General features: G+C 41.6%; 1 protein-coding gene across 1 annotated transcript in view; it reads right to left on the bottom strand.

Annotated features, from left to right (window-relative positions):
* LOC138761753 (protein unc-80 homolog) overlaps positions 1–21,688 on the bottom strand; it is a 335,004-nt gene that overhangs the window by 115,051 nt on the left and 198,265 nt on the right. Inside the window, 3 exon segments of the mRNA XM_069934449.1 lie at positions 3,206–3,392; positions 17,860–17,991; positions 21,425–21,606. Of these exon segments, the coding sequence (XP_069790550.1) occupies positions 3,206–3,392; positions 17,860–17,991; positions 21,425–21,606 (501 nt within the window).

A 21,688-nucleotide genomic window follows, 5' to 3' on the forward strand; every position in this document is an offset into this window, starting at 1 on the left:
GTATGTTTATTGTACAAAACTAAGCAAGGTCCTGGTCAAAACGTGAGGAGATGCAAAATAAAAGGAGGCTAATTTAAAATTGATACATGCACAAACATCGACAGACACTGTTCATGGACACACATTGACCACACACATTCTATGTCAAGTCAGTATGGCAACATCATAAAGTTAAGCGTGTGTCAAAGAAAAGACAATCATGTCTAGGAATCTTCCACTCACCAAAATGAAGTTTAAGAGCCTGATCATTGATACCTTTGTGTACAACACCAGAAGCGACTAAGCCTGAACAATCCATTTCTGAGGATGGGTCATTGACACAAAAAGTTCACTGGTTTCTCTTGCCACTGGCTGACTGGCTGAATTATCCTGTATCTACAGTTATATTTGCTTTTGGTGATGCACCACAACCAGTGCCTGGGAACTCAAGAACTTTGACATTGACATTATCACACTGAGATAGACACAATGGCAGGGGAAAGCCAACTGAAGAAAGAAGCTGGCAGGGACAGTTCCTTCTGGAAAAAGCTGAAAAGATTTTTCCATGGGGTTGGCTGCACCCTCAAGAATGAATTAGTCTGACATCTTTAGAAAAACATTATAAATAGGAGCAGGAGTAGGTCATCCAGCTCGTGGAGCCTACTCCACCATTCAATGTGATCATGGCTGCTCCGATGATCACCTCATCTTCACCTACTTGCCTTTTCCCCATATCACTAATTCCCTTACCAATATAAAAATCTATCCAACCTTGTCTTAAATATACTGTATTTACTGAGGTCACCTCCACTGCTTCAGTGGGCAGCGAATTCTAGATTCACCACCCTTTGCGAAAAGCAGTTCGTCCACATCTCTGATAACGGGATGACAATCAGCTGGCAAGCGCCTTAAACCCCCCCCCAGCTTCCCCTGCCCCCAGCACGGGCTGTCCCCATACTGATCCCACTTCCCGTTCTCTCCCCACAGTTTGTTGAAGTTGTTTTTGGTTGATGGGTGCCGTCTCTGCTGTCCATTTAATAATTTCTTCTCATTGTTCTGTCTCAGGTAGCAACATGCGTGATAAGGCATCTGCATGGCTGTTGAGTGTTCCTGTTTGTTTTATATCATAGTTATATGCTGCTAGTTAGCATGGCCTATCTTGAATTCTGGCTGCAACTAATACTGGTCGACCTTTCTGTGGCCCCAGGATTAAACTAAGAGCCTTGTTGTATGTGATCTGGGTGAATTTTCTTCCATAAAGATATTGGTGGAATTTTTTTTTTTTTTTTTTTTTTTAACACCAAAAATTGCCAATCCTTTTCCGAGTTGGGCGCAATTGGGTTCGCTTGTGGTTAATGTTCATGAATCATACGCCACCTTTTTCTGTGTTTTGGGATAGTACCGTTCCTAGTCCCACTGATGAAGCAGCCACGGCTAGTGTAACTTCTTTACTAGGTCGTAGTGGATCAGCACCTTATTTGTTGACGTTAGTATTTCCTTCAGTTGATCGACTGTGTTTTAGTTTCTGTGTTCCAATACCATGTTTGACCTTTCTTGAGTAATTGATTCAGCGGGGTGCATAGTGTAGACATATTAGGAATAAGTTTTTAGTAGTGATTAACAAGGCCTTGTAATTCCGATTTGTTGGTTGGGTATGGGGCCTTGTGAACGGCTTCTGTTCCTGCTGGATTCATTCGCACCCATCGTTGTCGATTGTAAATCTAAGATATGTTACTGAGAGCGCATAAAGACAGATCTATCCTTTCATTAACCTGTTGTAGTCTGGTTAAAACCTTTTCAAGGTTTTCAAAGTGTTCACTGTCGTTTCGGCCCATGATGATGATATCATCGAGGTAACACCCACTGAGAGTCCATTGTTGCATGAAAAATCACAGGTGTTGCTGATATTCCGTAAGGCAGGTGTCTCTGAATCAAAGGCTTCAAGCAGTCATTGCATTCAAGGGATATGCAAGAAAACACTAAACATGACTATTTTAATATAAGTACATTGCTATGTCCCAAATATTATGGTGCCCTGAAAGGAAGGGATAATGTATAAAATGTGCAGTCATTTTCACATGGTCAAACCAAAATGTATACAAAAAACCTTGAATAAAATCTGGAGTTTGCACTTTAATCAAATGTGAATTGCTTGATTTCAAATTTAAATCTGTGGAGTACAGGGGCAAATAAAGGAATAAAAAAGTGTCTTTGTCCCAAATATTATGGAAGGCACTGTTTTTATTTTTGAGCAAACTATTATGTTGCATTCATTACATGTTTTTAGGGCCAGGAGTGTGCTGAAGTATAGTCTGACACTGCACTATTAAAAATATCACAACCTCAACTAGCAAAAGAGTTCATACAGGGCAAGTCATTATTAATGGAAACTTTGGCTCCATTAGAGAGGGCTATAAATAGCACAAACTGAGGATGAAGCTGATAATTGGTATGTTTAGTATATCCCCTATTATCCTGGTGCAATTTATATTACAATATATACATTCAGCTCACGATTTAATGGAACTTGGGGAAAAGAAATGAACGAAATAAAATCTTTCTGGATAAATTCAGACAAAGGAAACATTCTGGAAAATCTTTGAATGAATTCACTGAAAGCAAATTTTCAATTGCTCTGCATTCAAGGAGCTTGAATTCAGAAGGTTAATGATCTTATGAACAGGTAAACCTTGTGGCATTTAAACCAGCTCCACATCTTCACTAGAAATGCAAAATCCTCTGGGCTTCCACTTTATCCAACACAAAGATAGACATTTATTGCCACATGATTACTAAGACCTCAATTCCATCTCCCCACAATCTTAACAGTTCAAGCATATTGTTCTGAAGAGGCATAATTAAGCTTCCCTGTCTATGATTTCTTTATCTTGCTGCCTGTTCGTAACCCATTATTTCCTGCATTGATTCCTGATCTGCCAACAGACTTGTAAACCAATAATGAACCTATGAACACTACTTCATTTCTTTGCATTTATTTTTAAATAATGTATTTACAGAACCGTAATTTATAGCAATTTTGCGCCTATAATACACAACACTGCTGCCGCAAAACAACATCTTTCATGATACGTGTTCGCAACAATAAACCTGATTCTTTAGAGTAGTTGAGGCCTACTGTGATCTTACCCAAAGAGAGTGTTACATTTTTCAATGCTTTTTTAAAGGCACACCTGAGGAACTGGTTCATAACTTGTGCAGCTGTTACCTTCTTCCTCTAGTTCAGGTGGAGGCGTGTTAATGGGTTCGTAGCATGCTTCTTGTGTGATGGGAATGGCTGTGATCAGGCTGGCTTCTCTACCCAGTCGCTTCTTTTCCTCTTCCTGCTGCAAGTTCTTCAGAATGTGCTCAGCTCGCTGATGTGATCGCGAAACCGCACGAGTCGAAAATGATTTCTGTAACAGATTATTAAGATCATTAAAACAGAATCTTTCTGTAAATAATCCAATTCTGGAGCATTTAATTAAGTATTTAATTGATTAATTTGTTTTCATTTCAAATACAAGAAAAAATATGACATTGGTCAAAAGGAAATAATGGGAGGTCGTTAGCACTTCCAGAGGTGGGAAAGGAAAGTGAATACATGGATCTTAAAAGCAAAAAAGAACCATCAACTCCTTCCATCAAGAAGCTGTCATGGCAAGGGTTTCTCCCATTTCACTCTCCACGAGAACACGAAACAGATGCCCAATATAACTCTGCTGTAACTCACTCAAGTTAAGTCATTAAGATTCTGAATAAATCCTTAGACAAAAGGCCTTTTTATGGGGAACACTGCATTATATCCAGCTCAAGTTTTAAAAAAAAGCAATTTTACCTTTTATAGTGACAACCTACAAGGCAGATCCCTCTGTGCCTTTATGCAGAGCTGAGTCGGGAGCCGGCTTTTAGCTGAAGGAGGTGGAGCGAGTAGTGCATCCCGTCACCATGATGTCCAATTTGCACGCTGAGAAGGGAAAGTGGCCTATACTCAAAAACGGCGACCTTTTATGAAGGGAAGTGCAGCGATGTAAAGACCGAGAATCTCGGTCTGTATATTTTTACTTTTTTTTTTCCTCTGTAAAAGGGCCTATAAACTGGATATGTGTTTTGCGGGGAAAAAGGCATCTTGCATTCTTGGACCTACTAATAATGCAAAATGTACCAGAACAAAACTTTCTTGATGAGATTAATGTGTGAGCAGGTGATCCCATCTTAAACCAGCAAGACATTTCCCTGCTCAGCATTCCTTGATAACCTCACAGAGATGCAAACATGATCCACTCACCTCCCCCAAAATTTGAAGGGAAATTCATCTGCTTACTGATAAGTTGCTGATTTATTCTGTATGTTGTTGCAATTTAATGTTTTCGTTATTTTTCTTCCAAGGGGTAGAAGTCTTAAGTGTGGAGTGGCACTGATTATGTATTTTTTTTGCTGATTTCAGGACAGGGAACGAGGTAATCAATATAGTGTGACAGCTTAGATAGCAGAGTCAAAGAAAAGAAGGACAGGCTTCTAATAGGTTGGGAAAGAAGGGTTCTTTCCAGGAGACTAAAATCACACATCAAGAGATACCAGCAGAAATTTGTCACCATCTCAGAGGTGCTTCTTAATGCTCGTTGCTTCAAAACGATTTTAACCCATGTGAGCACTGCTGTGCGAATCATACTGACACAAAGTCCACAGACTGTATTAACAGGCTTTAGTTAGCTTAAACTTGAGCACACCAGGTCTCAGTACACTCCTGGCTCCACGGGCTGGTGACTGACAGCTGGCAGGTTAGGCCAGCTTCCTGGGTTGCCTACCCGTAGATACAGTGGTTGTCCTCTGCAGTAGCAATGCAGCCAGTGTTGTGGTTGCATCACCACATTCACACCACATTCACCCACTTCTTAAAATGAGCCCTTGGAGTGGAGGGTGGGGGCGGTGCGGGTATTCTTGGTACCGAGCGGTTTCTACAAGTTCAGGCACTCCAGCGGTTGTCTGTGCCTCTGGGACCATCACAGGACAGGGTCCTGGTCAATGGTTGGTAGGGACAGGGTTGCCTGAGGGTTGGCTGGGTCCGGGGTGGCTGACAGTGCGGGCGGGATGATGTCTGGCAGAGTGGGGGTGTCTACCAGTGCAGGGGCGTAGGTGTGGGGCGGGTCCGCAGGAGGTGAGGCCCTTTGGAGAGGCAGAGAGAGGGTGTCGACTCCCAGGAGATCCTGGATGGGCCAGGAGTGCCTGGGGTGGGGGCCTGGGCCCCTGCTGGTGGCAGGTCCCTGGTCAAGCCGGTGGGGTACCTGATGGAGACGTACTTTGGGTTTGCATGGAGGAGGTGCACCTGCTTGACCAGAGGATTGGATTTGTGGGTCCTTGTGTTTATGGAGGAGTACTGTTCCTGGAGATGTCAGCCACGCTGGCAGGGAGATGCCAGTTGCTAATTTCCTAGGAAAGGAGAAAAGGTGTTTGTGAGGGGTTTGATGGCAGTCATCCACAAGAGCGACCGTATGGCATGAAGCATCTAGGCGAGGGCCTCTTGCCAATGGTTGATGGACCAGCCTTTTGACTGTAGGACCAGGAGGACTGCCTTCCAGATTACCCCGTTTTAAAGTTCCACCTGCCTGTTGCCCTGGGGTTGTAGCTAGTCATGCGACTAGATGCGATGCCTCGCACCGCTAGGTACTGGTGCAGCCCCTCACTCGTGAAACTGGATCCCCAGTCGCTCTGGATGAATGACGGATATCCAAACATGCTGAAGATCTACACCAGCGCCTTGATAACGGAGACGGTGGAGGTGTCAGGGCAAGGGATGGCAAAGGGAAAACGGAAGTATTTGTCTATCACCGAGAGGAAAAAGACATTCTTATTCGTGGAAGTCAACAGTCCCTTGAAGTCAACACTGAGTCGCTTCAAGGGCCGAGTGGCCTTTACTACATGAGCCTGTGGTGGGCGGAAGAAGCGTGGTTTGCACTTTGCACAGATCCTGCAGAACTCAGTCATGGTCTGGACTTCTTGGATGGTAAAGGGGAGGTTCTAGGACTTAAGTAGTATCTACAGGTTCAGGCTGTCCAGTGGTCATCTGTACCTCTGGGGCCATCGCAGGACAGGCTCCTGGTCTATAGTCGGTAGGGGAAAGGCCGCCTGACATTTCTGGCACCATGCGCATGATTGCTTCCAAACGGGCTGGCTCAAGTCTTTATTTGGCCCGGTGATTGACAGCAGACTGGTGGGACCTGCCTCCCAGGTTGCCTACCTGGAGGTAAAGGTTATCCCCTGTAGTAGGCTGGTAAGAGTGCAGCCAGTGTAATGGTTGTATCACCATAACCAACTGGTCTAATCAGAGCCAAACTCAGTCAAGACTGGTATCAAACAATGGAACGTTACTTTTCAACCTTTCTTGCTGCAAATTCATTCTTTGAGAAGCTTCCCAAAGCTGTGGAGCCATTCTTCAGAACCTCTGGGAGTCACCCTGCAGTGATTTCATTGGACTGAAGAAATGAATTTCAGAAGAGAGTCAGAAATATCTGCCCTTGACATCAAAACAGCATTTGTCTGCACGTGTCCAGGTAGGATGAGTGAAAATTTGTCAATTATTGGACTCACACCTTGGACTCACACCTTGTATAAAGGAAGATTATTATTTTTAATAGAAATCAATCATCAGTTCCCCAGGAAATTATACTCGACCCAGTCAACTGCTGTACTAATAGGGCTTCCATCACAAGGCTATAAGTAGTGTTATTAATGATAGCACATTGTTGAATTCTATTTGCAACTCTTCAGAAAATGAAGCACTCTGTGCCTCAATGCAGTCAGACCAAAGCAACATTCAGGAATGGGCTGATATGTAGCATATAATATTAATGCCATAAACATGCAAGACAATAACCATCTGCCACATGAGAATCTAGCCATGGCAATACAAAAAAGTTTATTTCTGAAATAAATAAATAATTACAAAATAAGATGGCTACATTATTCATAAATCAAGATCAAAATGGGAAAAAGATTGGGACCTGACCAAGAATTGATCAAGAGAATTGGAGAACTACACGTAATGACAGTATGATTAAAATTACTAATGTCCAAAATAGATTAGTTCATTATAATTTTATCCATTTTTTGTATTTAACTCCTCAGAAATTAAAGAAATATAATTTAATCTTTTTCAGACTTATGTTTTAGATGTTGTAAAGAGGTAGATTATTTTTTATATTTGACTTGGCTATGTGATAAGGTTAAATTATTTTGGATACATCTTAAGGGATTTCTAGAGAAAATTTTAAAGATTCAATTACCAATAAATCCAACATTATTTTTATTAGATAATGTTAAAATGTTGAGTTTGACTAAGTATCAAATTGCGTTTTTAAGGTTGGCAATGGCTGTAGCAAGAAAATGTATAGCTATAACTTGGAAAAATGAGATTGACCTGGGGTTGCAGAGATGGCATCTGGAATTGAGATCATGTATTCCTTTGGAAAAAAATAACATATACTTTATGTGATAATTATTATTTTTTTCTAAAGATATGGGTTTGAAATGTTGAATTCCCTGGAGTTCGTCATGGTGGTGTTGCGTTGAACCATGGTGGTTTATTGTGTTTTTAATGGTTTAAATCTCTTTTCTTTTGGGTTTTTTTTGGTGGGAGGAGGGTGGGTAATGGGGGGTGGTGGGGGTGATTTTCATTTGTATTGTACAGGTACACAATCCTATATTCGGAACCCTTGGTGGACAATGTGTTCTGAATTTTGGATTTTTCCGTATTTCAGAAAGCCAGATTTAAGCCCTCCCAAATCGTGCTGCCGTATCCACCACACCCCCTTCCAGTCGCACTGCTGGTCTCCCCCCCTCGCCCGCCCAACTCATGCTGCTGGTCTCTCCTCCTCACCTGCTCGATTCGCGCTGCTTGTCTCCCCCCCTTGCCCTCCCGACTCATGCTGCCGGTTTTTACCCCCCACCTCGCCCGCCCAAATCGCACTGCCGGTCTCTCCCCTTCGCCCGCCTGAGTCGTGCTGCCGTCTCTCTCTCTCTCTCTCTCTCTCTCTCTCTCCCCACTTGCCGGATTTTGGTGCTTTCTGGATTTTAGATGTCGGGATAAAGGATTCTGCACCTGTATATTCAAAATATTAATAATTTAAAAAAAGAGAATCTAGCCATCTGTTCTTTCTGAAAAGTGTAAAAATAATATGGCAACATTAGCAGAGGATTTCAACTGACATTAAGTGGGATCAGCTGTACGTGAAAGTTTTAGAGAGGATGAACATTTTTAAGTGAGCCCAGGAGAACCTGTTGAGATAGTACAAACAGTCCCACTAGAAAAGGGGCAGTACTGGATTTAATTTTTGGGGATGTAGCCTGGCAAGTGATGGAAGCACCAGTGGAAGGGCATTTTGGAGAGAAATACTATAAGCCCATAAGGTTTAAGCTAGTTATGGAGAGGGCTAGACTGAAGCCCATTTCAATACTGACCTGACAGAAGTAACAATGATTTTCAAGAGATACATTATGTTTCTAATTATCCAAAAGCAACTCTACCAAAATTACCAGTTATCCGTGAAAATTTTCAGTAGCGACATAACATCACAAGTTTTAAAAAAAGTTCTTTTTTTTAACCTGCTGTGCTCAAGTGGGGCTCTGATGCGCTGTTAGCCCCATTTGGAATCCAACAGAGCTCGCGCGTACTCAAGGTAAGAATTGTTGTTTTAACCACTATAAGAATTATATAAGAATGTATAAGAATTATACTAATGCTACAGGGCTAGAATTGGTGCGGGGATCTCAGGCTCCCAGGAAGCTATAGCTAGCCTGAGGCTCAGGTAAGAGTCAGTGGCATCAGCGTTGGGATCTCCTGCAGGTAGGTGGAGTGGTTCAATGCTGGAGTCGGAGGTCAAAGTGTTGGGAGCTCCAGTGAGTAGGTGATCAGGGGCCAGGTTAAAGTTGTGGCTGTGGCTTCAGGAGTTCCATTGGGTCAGTGGCCGGGACAAGGGCTGGAGTTGGCAGCCGTGTCATTGGGAGTTCATTGGAGTTGGCGGCGGGGCCAGTGTTCGTGTTAGCGGCCGTGGCGTCAGGAGCTCTGTCAGGTGGGCAACTGGGGCCAGTCTTCATAATAAAAACCTTGTTGTCGTGAGTTCCGATGAGTCGGCAACCAGGGCCAGTGTTTGGGTCAGCAGCTGCGACGTCAGGAGCTCTGATGGGTCAATGACCAGATCCAGGTCTGGAGTTTCCTGGGCAGGTTCCAAAATGGTGATGAGGAAGTGTCAGGGATCCGAGCGGGGACCTCAGGTGCCTGGGCAGGTTCTGTGACGGCGGCGGGGAGGTGTTGGGGATCCAAGCATGGAACTCAGGTGTCTGAGCAGGATCAGTGACAGCAGTGGGGTGGTATCGGGGATCCGAGTGGGGACCATGGGCGCCTGGGCAGGTTCCTTGACGGTGGTGCAGAGGTGTCAGGTATCCGATTGAGGATCTCAGGCCCCCGGGCAGGTTCTGTGATGGCGATGGGGTGGCACCGGATATCCATGCATGGACCTCAGGTGCCTGGGCAGGATCGGTAACAGCGGTAGGGAGGTGTCGGGATCGATGATGGCAGATATAAGCATTCTGCTGCTTAAACTGGGCTACAGAGTAGATATTTTGAAAGTGCATTTAACCAATACATGTTCAGTCCCAAGTATTTCAGATAATCGAAAATGTATTGCATTGGGGGTTGTATTTTGTGACTGGGTGTTAGTATCCTTTGAGGTACCACAGGGATTAGTGCTGGAATATTTTCTTATAAGTTATTCACTTTAGATGACTGGTAGAAAAAAATAAATGAGCAGATTATTTTTTTTAAATGGAGAAAAAATTGATAATATCCAGGAGCAAAGGGCTCTGGGAGTTCTTGCGCAGGAGAACCTGAAGGTAAATATGCATACCTAGTTAGTGGTGAAGAAGGCTAATGCAATATTGGTATTCATTTCAAGAGGAATAGAATAGGGGCAGGAAAATGAGGTTGAAGCTTTGGTGATAAAGAGGGTTCAGAGGAGGTTCACAAGGATGAATCTGGGAATGAAAGGGTTAACACATGACAGCTCTTGGCCTGTACTCGTTAGAATTTAGAAGAGTGGGGGGGGGGGGAGGGGGATATCTCATTGAAACATTTTGAATGTTGAAAAGTGTGGACAAAGTAGATATAGAAAGGTTGCTTCCCATGGTCTTGGACAAGATTGAAGGACATTTGCTTAGAACAGAGATGAATAGGAATTTCTTGAACCAGAGAATTGTAAATCTGTGGAATATGTTGCCACAGACAGTTGTGGAGACCAGGTCATTGTGTGTATTTAAGGCAGATATTGATAGGTTATTCATTTGCCGGGACATCAAAGGTTATGGGAATAAGGCCAGGCAGTGGGGCTGAGTAGGAAAATGGATCAGCTCATGATTATATGGGGGGGGGGGGGGCGGGGGCAGACTTGATGGGCTGATTAGCCTATTTCTGCTCCTATGTCTTGTGTATTATGGACTTAAGAAGGAGGTGATTGTTATGGAACGCGCATGTGTGTGATGTCATATATCAGCTTTGTATTGTGGGACACCGTATAACCATTTTAGATTAAATAAAGAACACAAAGGTTTAACCATGTCTCATTGTGAGTGTGTTCTACAATAGGAGGAATATACAACAAAATGGTGACAAGGATAAAAATAAATGTTATCCCACACTTCAAATGTCAGAGAGGGAGAAAAGATTTTAAACTGAAACTACAAAGACCTTGAGCTGGCAAAGCTCATTCACAGCGAATCAAAGGAGAAGCCAAAAATGGCAGAAGGACTTTTTGAAAAGTACAAGGAATCAGAAAACTGGGATGAAAATGTTGAAAGATTCAATTTATTCTGTACTGCCGAGGAATAAGAGATACAGAGAGCAATTTAAGAAAACAGGCAACATTTCTAAGTGAGGTGAGAAGCAGGACATATAGCCTGACAAAATCCCTAGCCGTCCCCGCAAGCCCAGATTCTATGTCTTATATGGCTTTGTGTGCCCAAGACGGAGGAAATCTGTCCCCAAGACCAATAGTGATGGCAGAAAGATACCAATTTTGGACTAGAAAGCAGAAACTAGGCGAAACTGTGAACCAATATATAGCTGAATTGCGTAGGTTATCAAAAGCCTGTGAGCTTGGAATATTCTTAAATTAAGCTTTAAAGGACATGCTGATCATTGGTTTGGCTGACTGCAAAGTTCACCAATTACTGAGTAAAAGATGATTAGACATTGACTCTGCAATATGAAGTAGGACTGAGTTTCAAAATGGTCATCCACAACCAGGGGATTATACAAGGAGAGCAGCGGGAACATCAAATAAAGAAAATGGAATGCCAGGAATGTTTCTGCTGCAGATAACTGTTTCTTCAAAAAAGCCAAATGTTACCTATGCGACAAAGAGGGACACAGAAAAGGGAAAAAAAAGCCAAAAGAGGATCACCCCCAAGAAGGGAAATCAGAAATTGAGAAATAAAAATACACAAGAGGAGGAACCTCCAGGAGGAAGAGGAAAGTTCCAACAAAAGTCCAAGCAATGACCCAAGTGGCTCTGAAGAGGACAAAGCGATGGAAGTAGTGAATGTTCTTTGGCTTGGCTTCGCGGACGAAGATTTATGGAGGGGTAATGTCCACATCAGCTGCAGGCTCGTTTGTGGCTGACAAGTCCGATGCGGGACAGGCAGACACGGTTGCAGCGGTTGCAAGGGAAAATTGGTTGGTTGGGGTTGGGTGTTGGGTTTTTCCTCCTTTGTCTTTTGTCAGTGAGGTGGGCTCTGCGGTCTTCTTCAAAGGAGGTTGCTGCCCGCCGAACTGTGAGGCGCCAAGATGCACGGTTTGAGGCGATATCAGCCGACTGGCGGTGGTCAATGTGGCAGGCACCAAGAGATTTCTTTAGGCAGTCCTTGTACCTCTTCTTTGGTGCACCTCTGTCACGGTGGCCAGTGGAGAGCTCGCCATATAACACGATCTTGGGAAGGCGATGGTCCTCCATTCTGGAGATGTGACCTACCCAGCGCAGTTGGATCTTCAGCAGCGTGGATTCGATGCTGTTGGCCTCTGCCATCTCGAGTACTTCGATGTTAGAGATGAAGTTGCTCCAATGAATGTTGAGGATGGAGCGGCGACAACGCTGGTGGAAGCGTTCTAGGAGTCGTAGGTAGAGGACCCATGATTCGGAGCCGAACAGGAGTGTAGGTATGACAACGGCTCTGTATACGCTAATCTTTGTGAGGTTTTTCAGTTGGTTGTTTTTCCAGACTCTTTTGTGTAGTCTTCCAAAGGCGTTACTTGCAATGAACCCCAGCTTGGATGGAACTGGACACTGGGGCTGCGGTGTCTCTAATGCTAAAGAGCTTAAAAACAAGAGTATTACCCAATGACAAGGTGGGACAATCTGACATCATGTTGAAAACAGTCACCGGAGAGAAAATCAAAGTACTGGGAAAATGCAAGGTAGATGTCGAATATCAGGGACAGGCATCTAAAAGTTTACCCCTTTACATCATAGACACAAAGGGACCTGCTTTGTTTGGAAGAAATTGGAAGTCACAAATCCAATTGGATTGAAGGATATTGGGACAATAAAAAATGTAGTCTGAGCCAGAGCAAATATCAAAGCTTGAGCAAGTGCTCCAAAAGTATCATATAGTATTTGGAAAAGACCTGGGGAAAATCCGAGGAGTCTAGGCCAGACTGCACTTGAATCCAGAGGCCAACCCCAAATTCTCCAAACCAAGGATGGTTCCTTTTTGCAATGAAGAAGGGAATCAAAGCTGAACTCAACAGACTGGAAAACAAAGGGATCATTGAGAAATTGCAAAACAGCAATTGAACCACTCCCATAGTTCCTGTTAGAAATCCCAAAGGTGAAATTCGAATTTGTGATGACTATAAGGCCACCATTAATCAAGCTCTGCAAGTACCCCAACATCCAATTCCCAGAACAGAAGACATTTCAAACATTGAATGGTGGTAAGAATTCACAAAATTGGATCTATTACAAGCATATCAGCAAGTTGAATTTGATTCTCAGTCGAGAAAATATGTGGCAATCAATTCTCACCTAGGATTGTTCACATATACCAGAATGCCGTACTGAATGTCAGCAGCACTCGATACTTCAATCAATAATAGATAAGCTCTTGCACAGAATAAATGTGGGATGTTACCTAAACGACATTACATTACTGGTTGCAGTGACGCAGAGCACTTGGCAAACCTGGAAAAAATGCTAATCTGGCTAAAGAAACCAAGGTCAGACTACGTCAAAACAAACGTGTGTTTATGGTACCCTCAGTAACATACTTGGGATTTACAATCGACAATGAAGGAGTCCAGATGAACACAGTAGGTACTGAAGCCGTCCGCAGAATTACAATCATTCTTAGGTCTGGGGAACCATTATCAAAAAAACATCCCCAACATGTAACCTGCTTAACCAACTACTAAAGAAGGATCAACAATGCACTACAGAAAGAGAGAAAACTTTCAATTGGTTGAAGAAAATGTTGACTTCTAAGGCTAATGTTCTCATTCACTATGACCCAGCAAAGAAGTGACCCCAGCGGTCAATGTATCACCAGTAGGTTTCAGAGTAGTATTGGCACAAGTCACAGAAAAAGGCAAACAACCTGTAGCTTACACTTCTTGCTCTTTAACACCCTGTGAACAGAATTATGCACAACTGGAAAAGGAAGGTCTGGCCAAAATATTTGGTGTCGCAAGATTTCATCAATACCTACATGTAGAATGCTCACCTTAGTGACAGAGAACAAGCAGCTGAGTTTAATCTTGGGCCCGAAGAAAGCATTCCGGTTCTGGAGGCCACAAGAATTTAGAGATGGGCAATGCAGCTCGCAGAATACAATTAAGATTTAAAACATAGTCCATGCGGATACTTTGACGCATCTACCTCCACCAGAGGCAGAGCAAATAGAAGGATTGATCAGCTGGATAGCAGAGGCCACAGCCTTCAATCAAGAGCAACTTTGACATTTGCCAATTACAGCAAAAACTATCAGTAAAGAGGTACAAAATGAGGTGACCCTATCAAAGATCCTAAACTCCATATTAAATGGATGGCCCAAAGCCGAGAGGAATAGGCCCAAATTAAAACCTTATTATTTGTGACGCAACGAGATATTGATTGAAGAGGATTGTTCATTGTGGGGAACAAGAACAATCATTCCGAAGAAATGGCAAACAACCATGTTAGCCAAACTCCACAACAATTATCCAGGGATGGTCCAAATGAAGTCCCTAGTGTGCATGCATATCTGGTGACCATCAATGGACATGGACATTGAAAAGACAGTGACAAGATGCTACATTTGTCAAGACATGCAACCTAAAGTACCCCAAGTCGAAGATAATACCTGGAAATGGCCTTCATACCCCTGGCACCGAATTCACGTCAATATTGCTTTTTGGGTGAAAAATTTCTGATTCTGGTGGATGCATACTCCAAATGACCTATTGTTTCTTAAATGCGGACAACAGCAGCAGAAAAAACAATTGAGTGACAAAGGAGTATTTTTGTATCATACAGTTTGCCAATAGAACTGGCCTCTGACAAAGGACCACAACTTGTGTCTGATGCCTTCAAAAAAATTCCTGCAAAAAAGCAACGTGAGACGCATCTTATCAGCACCCTATCATCCAAGTACCAATGGAGAAGTGGAATGCTTTACACAGACTTTTAAAGAAGCCATGAAGGCCCAGAAGTCGTTGAACAATCACAAGATTGCAAACTTTCTGTCATCATACAGGACAATCCCACACTCTACAACAAAACGCATGCCAGCAGAACTGATGTTTGGATGCAACTTGAAAACCATACTCTCCATGGTACACCCGAACATGGAGCTTCGTATCGAGACCAACCATAACTCTAGAAGTTGGACAACAAGTATTGGTGAGAGATTACAGAGAGAATAAAGAAACATGAATAAGAGGAATGCTTCAGAAAAAATTGAGCCCATGTTCATATTCTGTACTGGTGGGAGAAATGATATGGAAATGACACATTGACCAATTGAGAGCAATAGATACTCCAGGGTCCATTTCTGAGGTGCACAATCTCTTTGACACACCAGATTCAGAGTGGGTTGATGCCAACAAGGACACGTTGGATCTGACCCCAATACCAGTTCCAAAGATACCCTCGCCATTGGGTACACAGGAGAGTGATGAGCCACCACTGGATACTCCAACAGTAACTACCCAATCTCTAGGGACAGCCGATGAGGAAATGGTACTTCCTTCTGCGAGACCAAAAATTTCCTTGAAAAGACCAAAGGGTTCTCCTGAGAAGTCAAAAAGTCCTCCAAGTCTTCCACTGCCAAGGAGATCTAAACATGAGAAGCATCCTCAATTACATTTGAAGGACTGTGTCCCATGATTGAGAAGTACTGTGCTTAGTAATTTACTTGTTGCCACTGACTAATATTGTTGGTATTCTTAGTTTAATTTTTTGGGGGGGAAGAGTTTTATGGAACGCTCATGCATGTGATATCAGATTTGTATTATGGGACAGAGTTGAACCATTTTAGATTAAATAAAGAATACAAACGATTAACCACGTTTCATGAGAGTGTGTCCTACAATGGGAGGAATATACAACAGTGATTGCAATGGCAAGGGGGCAGAGGAGATGCACCAGGATTTTGTTGGGATGAAGCAATAAGGAGAGATTTAATAGGCTAAAATAAGAGATCATAGATTTAAGGTGAATGACATCTTCTTCACAAATAGGGTAAAAGGTACATGAAATTAAATGTTAGAGGAAATGGGAGAAGTGAGTCAATTGCAATATTGAAAAGTAATTTAAACAGGTACATGGATGGGAAAGGTTCAGATTGATATAGGGCCGATTGCAGGCACATGGGACCAGCTTGGTTGGGATGAACAAGTTGGGCTGGAAGGCTTATTTCTGTGCTATAGAACTATATGACTCTGAACCAAATTAATATGTAAGAGATAACATGAGTAGAGTGGTAGAAAGTATAAAAAAACACTTTTCTCACAGCAGAGGTGTATACAGCTAGGTTTAAGAGAGTAAAATATTTAGATTTAGAAGGGAGTTGAAAGTTTTTTTTTTACATTCGTGGAGGGTGTGAAGTTTGGAAATATCTGAACAAGGAGGTGGTAAAGATAGGTACTGTTAACATTTAAGTATCTGAAGTGCCATTGCATTGAAAACTACTGGCAATGTGCTGGAATGTGATCAGTCTAGACAGGTACTTGGCTGATAAGCCAAAAAAAAAAATTTCTAACCTGTCGGCTTGGCGTTTAATGGCATTAAGGTCACTGAATTAACACCATCAATATTATGGGATTCACTACTGATCTGAAATTCAACTGAACCAGTCACATAAATACACAACTGCAACACTAAGTCAGAGACTGGGTATCTTGCAGTAAATGGCCCATCTTCAGACATGCCAAAGCATTTTAAATCACCAATAAAGGCATAAATCAAGACTGTGCCAAAATATTTTTAATGTGCCTGTATGAATGCAGTTCTAACAACTCTCAAGAAATGTTACACCATCTAGTACAAAGCAATCCACTTGATTGGCACCCAAGAGACTTCACTAATGGATTGTTGTTTACAAAAAGGTAACAGATGAAAGAGCTTGTTGGAGCCGCATTCTGTCTGGAGTGGAACTTGATGTTCTAGGAGGGTCATGTGGTTTTTCAAGCAGAGAGTCAAACAGGTTTTTACTCTCAGAGAGAGAGAGAGAGAGAGAGAGAGAGAGAGAGAGAGAGAGAGAGAGAGAAAGAAAGAGAGAGAGATCGATCAGTTCTACAGTCAGTAGCAGCAACTGAGAATGGAACAGGACAAGCTTGTGGAAAACCCCATAAGGAAGACAGGTTGTGAGTGCTTAGTTCAGCCTGGTCAAAGCCCTTGTGGTTCATGCAAGAGGAGAGGACTGGCTGGCTAATGTTTCAATTGGAATAAGGGAAACAAAAAGGCACTCTGTGGTGACCTGAAAGAAAGAGGTTATCATCTGGAGAACCCTGATGGGACAAGTTTTTTCGGCAAAACACTGAAGTGGCTGATTAAAAAAAGGAATAAGTTGTGGGTGTCAGCGTACAACAAATCGCTCTCTGAAAGCCAACAAGAACCTCCCTAGCAGTAACCATTTACCTTTCAAGCATCAAAGCCTGGTGAACTTTATAAATATTAAATTCTGTGCACAGTATAAGAGTTGCCTGCAACCAGTAAACTTGGAGGAATGAGAAGTGAGATTGGACTATGAATCAAAGAACTTTTCTAAACCTACACACACATATATACACGTGCACTTAGAATTAGAAGGGGGTTAAGTTAGGTTAGCTAAGTTAATAGTGATAAGTTAAAGTGTGATTCTGTTTTCATGTTTAAAGATAATTAATAGCAACTTTTGTTTAAGTAACCATTTGCCTTGGTGAATATTTATTGCTGCTGGGTTTTGGGGTCTTTTGGGCTCATAACAGGGCCCAGTCAGTCTAATAGAAGTAAAGGATGAGAAAGCATCACGTCTCCGAGTCTTAATTGTATGAGTGCATGCACAACATAATCTTTGTCACAAGCTGTGCTTATTGCTACCATAATTATGTCAGAGCTAATCCTTTTATATCAGAGCACAATGTGATAAACACAAGTTGTCAATTATATTCAGGATTTTTTTAAAAAAGAAATTCATGGCTCATGATCCAAAAGCCATCCTGGTACAATCTCAATGATGCTAGATTTTGCAGATGGATCTGTATGTCCAATTGGTCTACAAAATAGATCAACTTAATTTTTCATAATGCTGACTGGAAATTATCTTGTATAAACCAGAATCATTTTCAGAAACCTTATTTAGCAGAAAGCATACACTTACAGATTGATCTTCGCTGATTGGGTCCTGTACTCGCCCTGTGCTCTGGGGAACCCAAGGAGGATCAAACATTGGTACTGATGGCATACCCAAAATTGGAGAAGGTAAAGTGAAGTTTATGCTTGGAGGAGGAATCTTAAATGCAAAGAAACAGACCATTGATAAATGTACATAAGAAAGAAATCTCATCACCTTTTACAGACAAAATTTTGTATTTCAATTAGCTTTACACTCTTTATACCCAATGTACTAATATCTGCATAGACATTAAATGGTATAGTAATTACAGAAAAGCTGCAATATTTATTCATTCCATTGAAAGGAAAATGAGTACCACTGCCCTTCAAATATCATACTGAGAAGGCTTTAAGATATTTTAAATCACAAGCTTTTCTTTTTGAATAGGAAATAGCACAGTCGGTGTAGCAATTCTCCCTGTGTCTGCACGGGTTTTCCCTGGGGGCTCCCACCATTTCAAAAGTACCGGGGATATAGCTCAATTGGTTGTAAATTGGGCAGCATGGATTCGTGGGCCAAAATGGCCTGCTACTGTGCTGTATGTCTAAATTTAAAAGTTTTAAATTAAAATAGGAATTAATTAATATCTATTATACTTGCAACAGACACATGACCATTAATGAATCAAAAATAGAAATGTAATTAACTGATCTAATGTAGTGGACATAACTGGATTTCAAAATTGAAAAGCAAATATACAAATAAAGGTAAAATATCCTGGCTAGATCAGGCTGCCCCTGCCACTTGTCTACTTGCAATGACCAAAACCGAATTCCAAGAGGCCAATATAAAATAACATTGACTATCTTTTAATTACCTCAAGAGTTCCCTGCAATAATGTCTTTACCAGTAGAAAAGACAAACCTATCGTTCTTTGTTTACAGCCGCTCCTAAAAATGGTTATGATGTGAAATTGTTGAAAACATTGAATGGTGTAATTATCTCATTCAAAAAAGAGACAAATTTTCTGATTTTTTTTTCACTATAACTGTTCTGGAAGTCAAAAGCAGAATAAGAGCAGGGCAGGGAATTATAATAGTGGAAGCTCAAGATCATAGTAATGAATTTAGTGCGGCTTTGTACAAAGTAGCCACTCTATCTGCATTTAGCCTTTCCAGTGAATAGGACATAATATTGCAAGTGGTGACGGCAACTGAATTGGAAAAAAAAACTGTTGTTACATCTGAACTTGCATTTCGTGCCTGGGAAGCGAAAATGGAGGAGATAATAATGGCAGGTGCGATTTCTCCTGCATTTCCACAGATAGATATCACGTGGAGGGAAGATGACATTAAGGTGATGGAAAAACATCCCATTGGAAAGCTGAAAGGGGAGAGAAAAATGAATTTCACACCTGAGGTGGCAGAAGATTATGCAATGAATGTAGAGTCTAATGAGATGGAAGTTGAGATGAAGAAAGGTAAACTTTAATTGTACTCTGCAAGAGGCACATTAGAACTCTTGGTAAAGAACACAGCATTGATAAGGTCAGAGAGAGGAATGAATTCTCACTGGAAGCAGAGTAGGAAATAGTGTAGTTGAAGTGACAGTGGAAATCAGAAGCATATAAAAGATACTAGTTAATAGGTCAATGAATATAAAAAGGATGAGAAAAATGAAAGGTCTTGGGTATGACAATGGTAAGTAATGGAAGTTAAATTTATAAAATATCTGTCATTGGGAAAACCATATTCTACTGGTAAAGATATGGTTGCAGGGAACTTTTGAGGTAATTAAAAGATAGTCAATGTTATTTTATGAAAAAGAAATCAGGTTTGACCAATTTATTGGAGCTCTGCAGAACTAACATGTCCTGTTGATAAAGAGGAGGATCTATACTTATGTTTCCAAGTCACGTTGGCATCAACAATGGTGGTGTTGGGTATTTTTCCATAAAATAATTGATAAATTAATCCCTAGAACCAGATGAGATCTATCCTGGGTATTGAGAGATGGGAAGATAAGAGATTGCTGGGACCTTGATGTAAATCTTTAGCCACAGGTGAGGTACCAGAGGACTTTGTTTAAGAATAGCAACTAAGCGACAATAGGAAATTATAAATGGGGAGCCTTAAATCAGTGGAAGGGAAGTTATTGAGAAGATTCTTATGGATAGATTTACTCACTGGACTATCATAGACACAGCATAAATGGTCAGCATGGCTTTGTGCAAAGGACATGTTTTGAGTTTTCTCTAAGGTGACAAAGCCGATTGTTGAAGGTAGAGCAGTAGGCAATGGATGCTGCTTTTTTCAATCTTTTTTTTTTAAATCAGCACAGAAACAGGCCACTTCAGCCCCTCTAGTCTGTGCCGAGCTTTTTTTTTTTACTTGTCCCACTGACCTGCACCCAGTTCATAGCCCTCCATTCCTCTCCCACAGCAATGGATGCCGTTGACAAAACATTTGACAAAGTCCCTGTTGACAGGCTGATCCAAAAGATTAAGGCACATGGAATCCATAGAGATTTGATAAATTAAATTAAAAAATAAACTTGGCCATCAAAGACAGACGGTAGTGGTGGAGGGGTGTTATTCCAACTGGAGGTCTGTGACCAGTAGCATTCCACATAGATTCGTGCTGGGATATATGTGAATTATCTAAAACACAAAAGTCTACAGATGCTGTGAATGCAATACCAGAATGCCGATTAAACTCCATCTCTGGTTTCTCTTCCCATATGAACAATCAATCTCTATCTTGGTGATGGCTTCCTCACTGTCCACAACTCCATTAATTTTCAAGTTGTGACCATACATGCTAATTACTCCACCTATATAATGGACTGTAATATATATTTTTTATTTAAGTTGGGTTTAACAACATTGGAAGTATGGTAGCTCAAAGGATATTTACTTGATCCTCAGATAATGTAAAGACTGGACAGGCTAGCTTTATATCTGCTGGAGCTTAGAACAATAAGAGGTGCAATTAAAGTACATGGTTTTGAAATAATTACATTTAAATGAAGTTTTAATTTTAAATTTAAACATACAGCATGGTAACAGGCCATTTCGGCCCATGAGCCCATGCCAAGCAATGACACCCAATTGACCTACAATCCCTAGTACATTTTGAATAATGGGAGGAAGTAGGAGCACTCGGGGAAAACCTTCGTCGACACGGGAAGAATGTACAAACTCCGTACAGACAGCGCGGGATTCGAACCTCAATCCCAATTGGTGGTGCTGAAACAGTGTTGCGCTAACTGCTACACTAACCCTGCCGCCCTTAATTCAAATGAAAGGGACATCTACTTCGCAAAAGGGTGAGGTATAATAAGCAACGGGTGAAAAGTTGCTGGGAATGGTGGGAATGTGATGTTGAGATCTACTACTGCTTCTAATTTCTATGCTATATGTCATTTGGGCCATAAATTATGTTAATACAATGTACAAGAAAAGGTAAGGCCCTAAAGCACTGGAATAAAGAAATTTCACAAATTTTGCAAAAAAGGTAGATGTAGCCAGGGCACATATATCACCCCCAAAATATCACATTTTCTTAGTGTGGATAGCAGAGATGCTCCAAAATATTCCTTTAATGTCTACCTTAAAAATTTGTTGTGCACCTTCTTCCATGCGAGGCCAGACCTGGTACCGGAATCTCCAGAGGGTGTTAAATTTCACAATAGCATTGATGCGCTGTACTGCTTCAGGATGGTGAAATTCAGACATTACCATATCGGAAACAGCATCAGGAACTTTGACCGCACACAATAGAAACATGGCAGCTGTAAAAAGGAAAAAAAGTGCAGCTCTTTTCATAATATCCTAAGCAGTGTTTAGCAAAAACTTTTTCAGTAGCATTCAATA

This window comes from Narcine bancroftii, chromosome 4, assembly GCF_036971445.1.
Source record: "Narcine bancroftii isolate sNarBan1 chromosome 4, sNarBan1.hap1, whole genome shotgun sequence".
NCBI lineage: Eukaryota > Metazoa > Chordata > Chondrichthyes > Torpediniformes > Narcinidae > Narcine > Narcine bancroftii.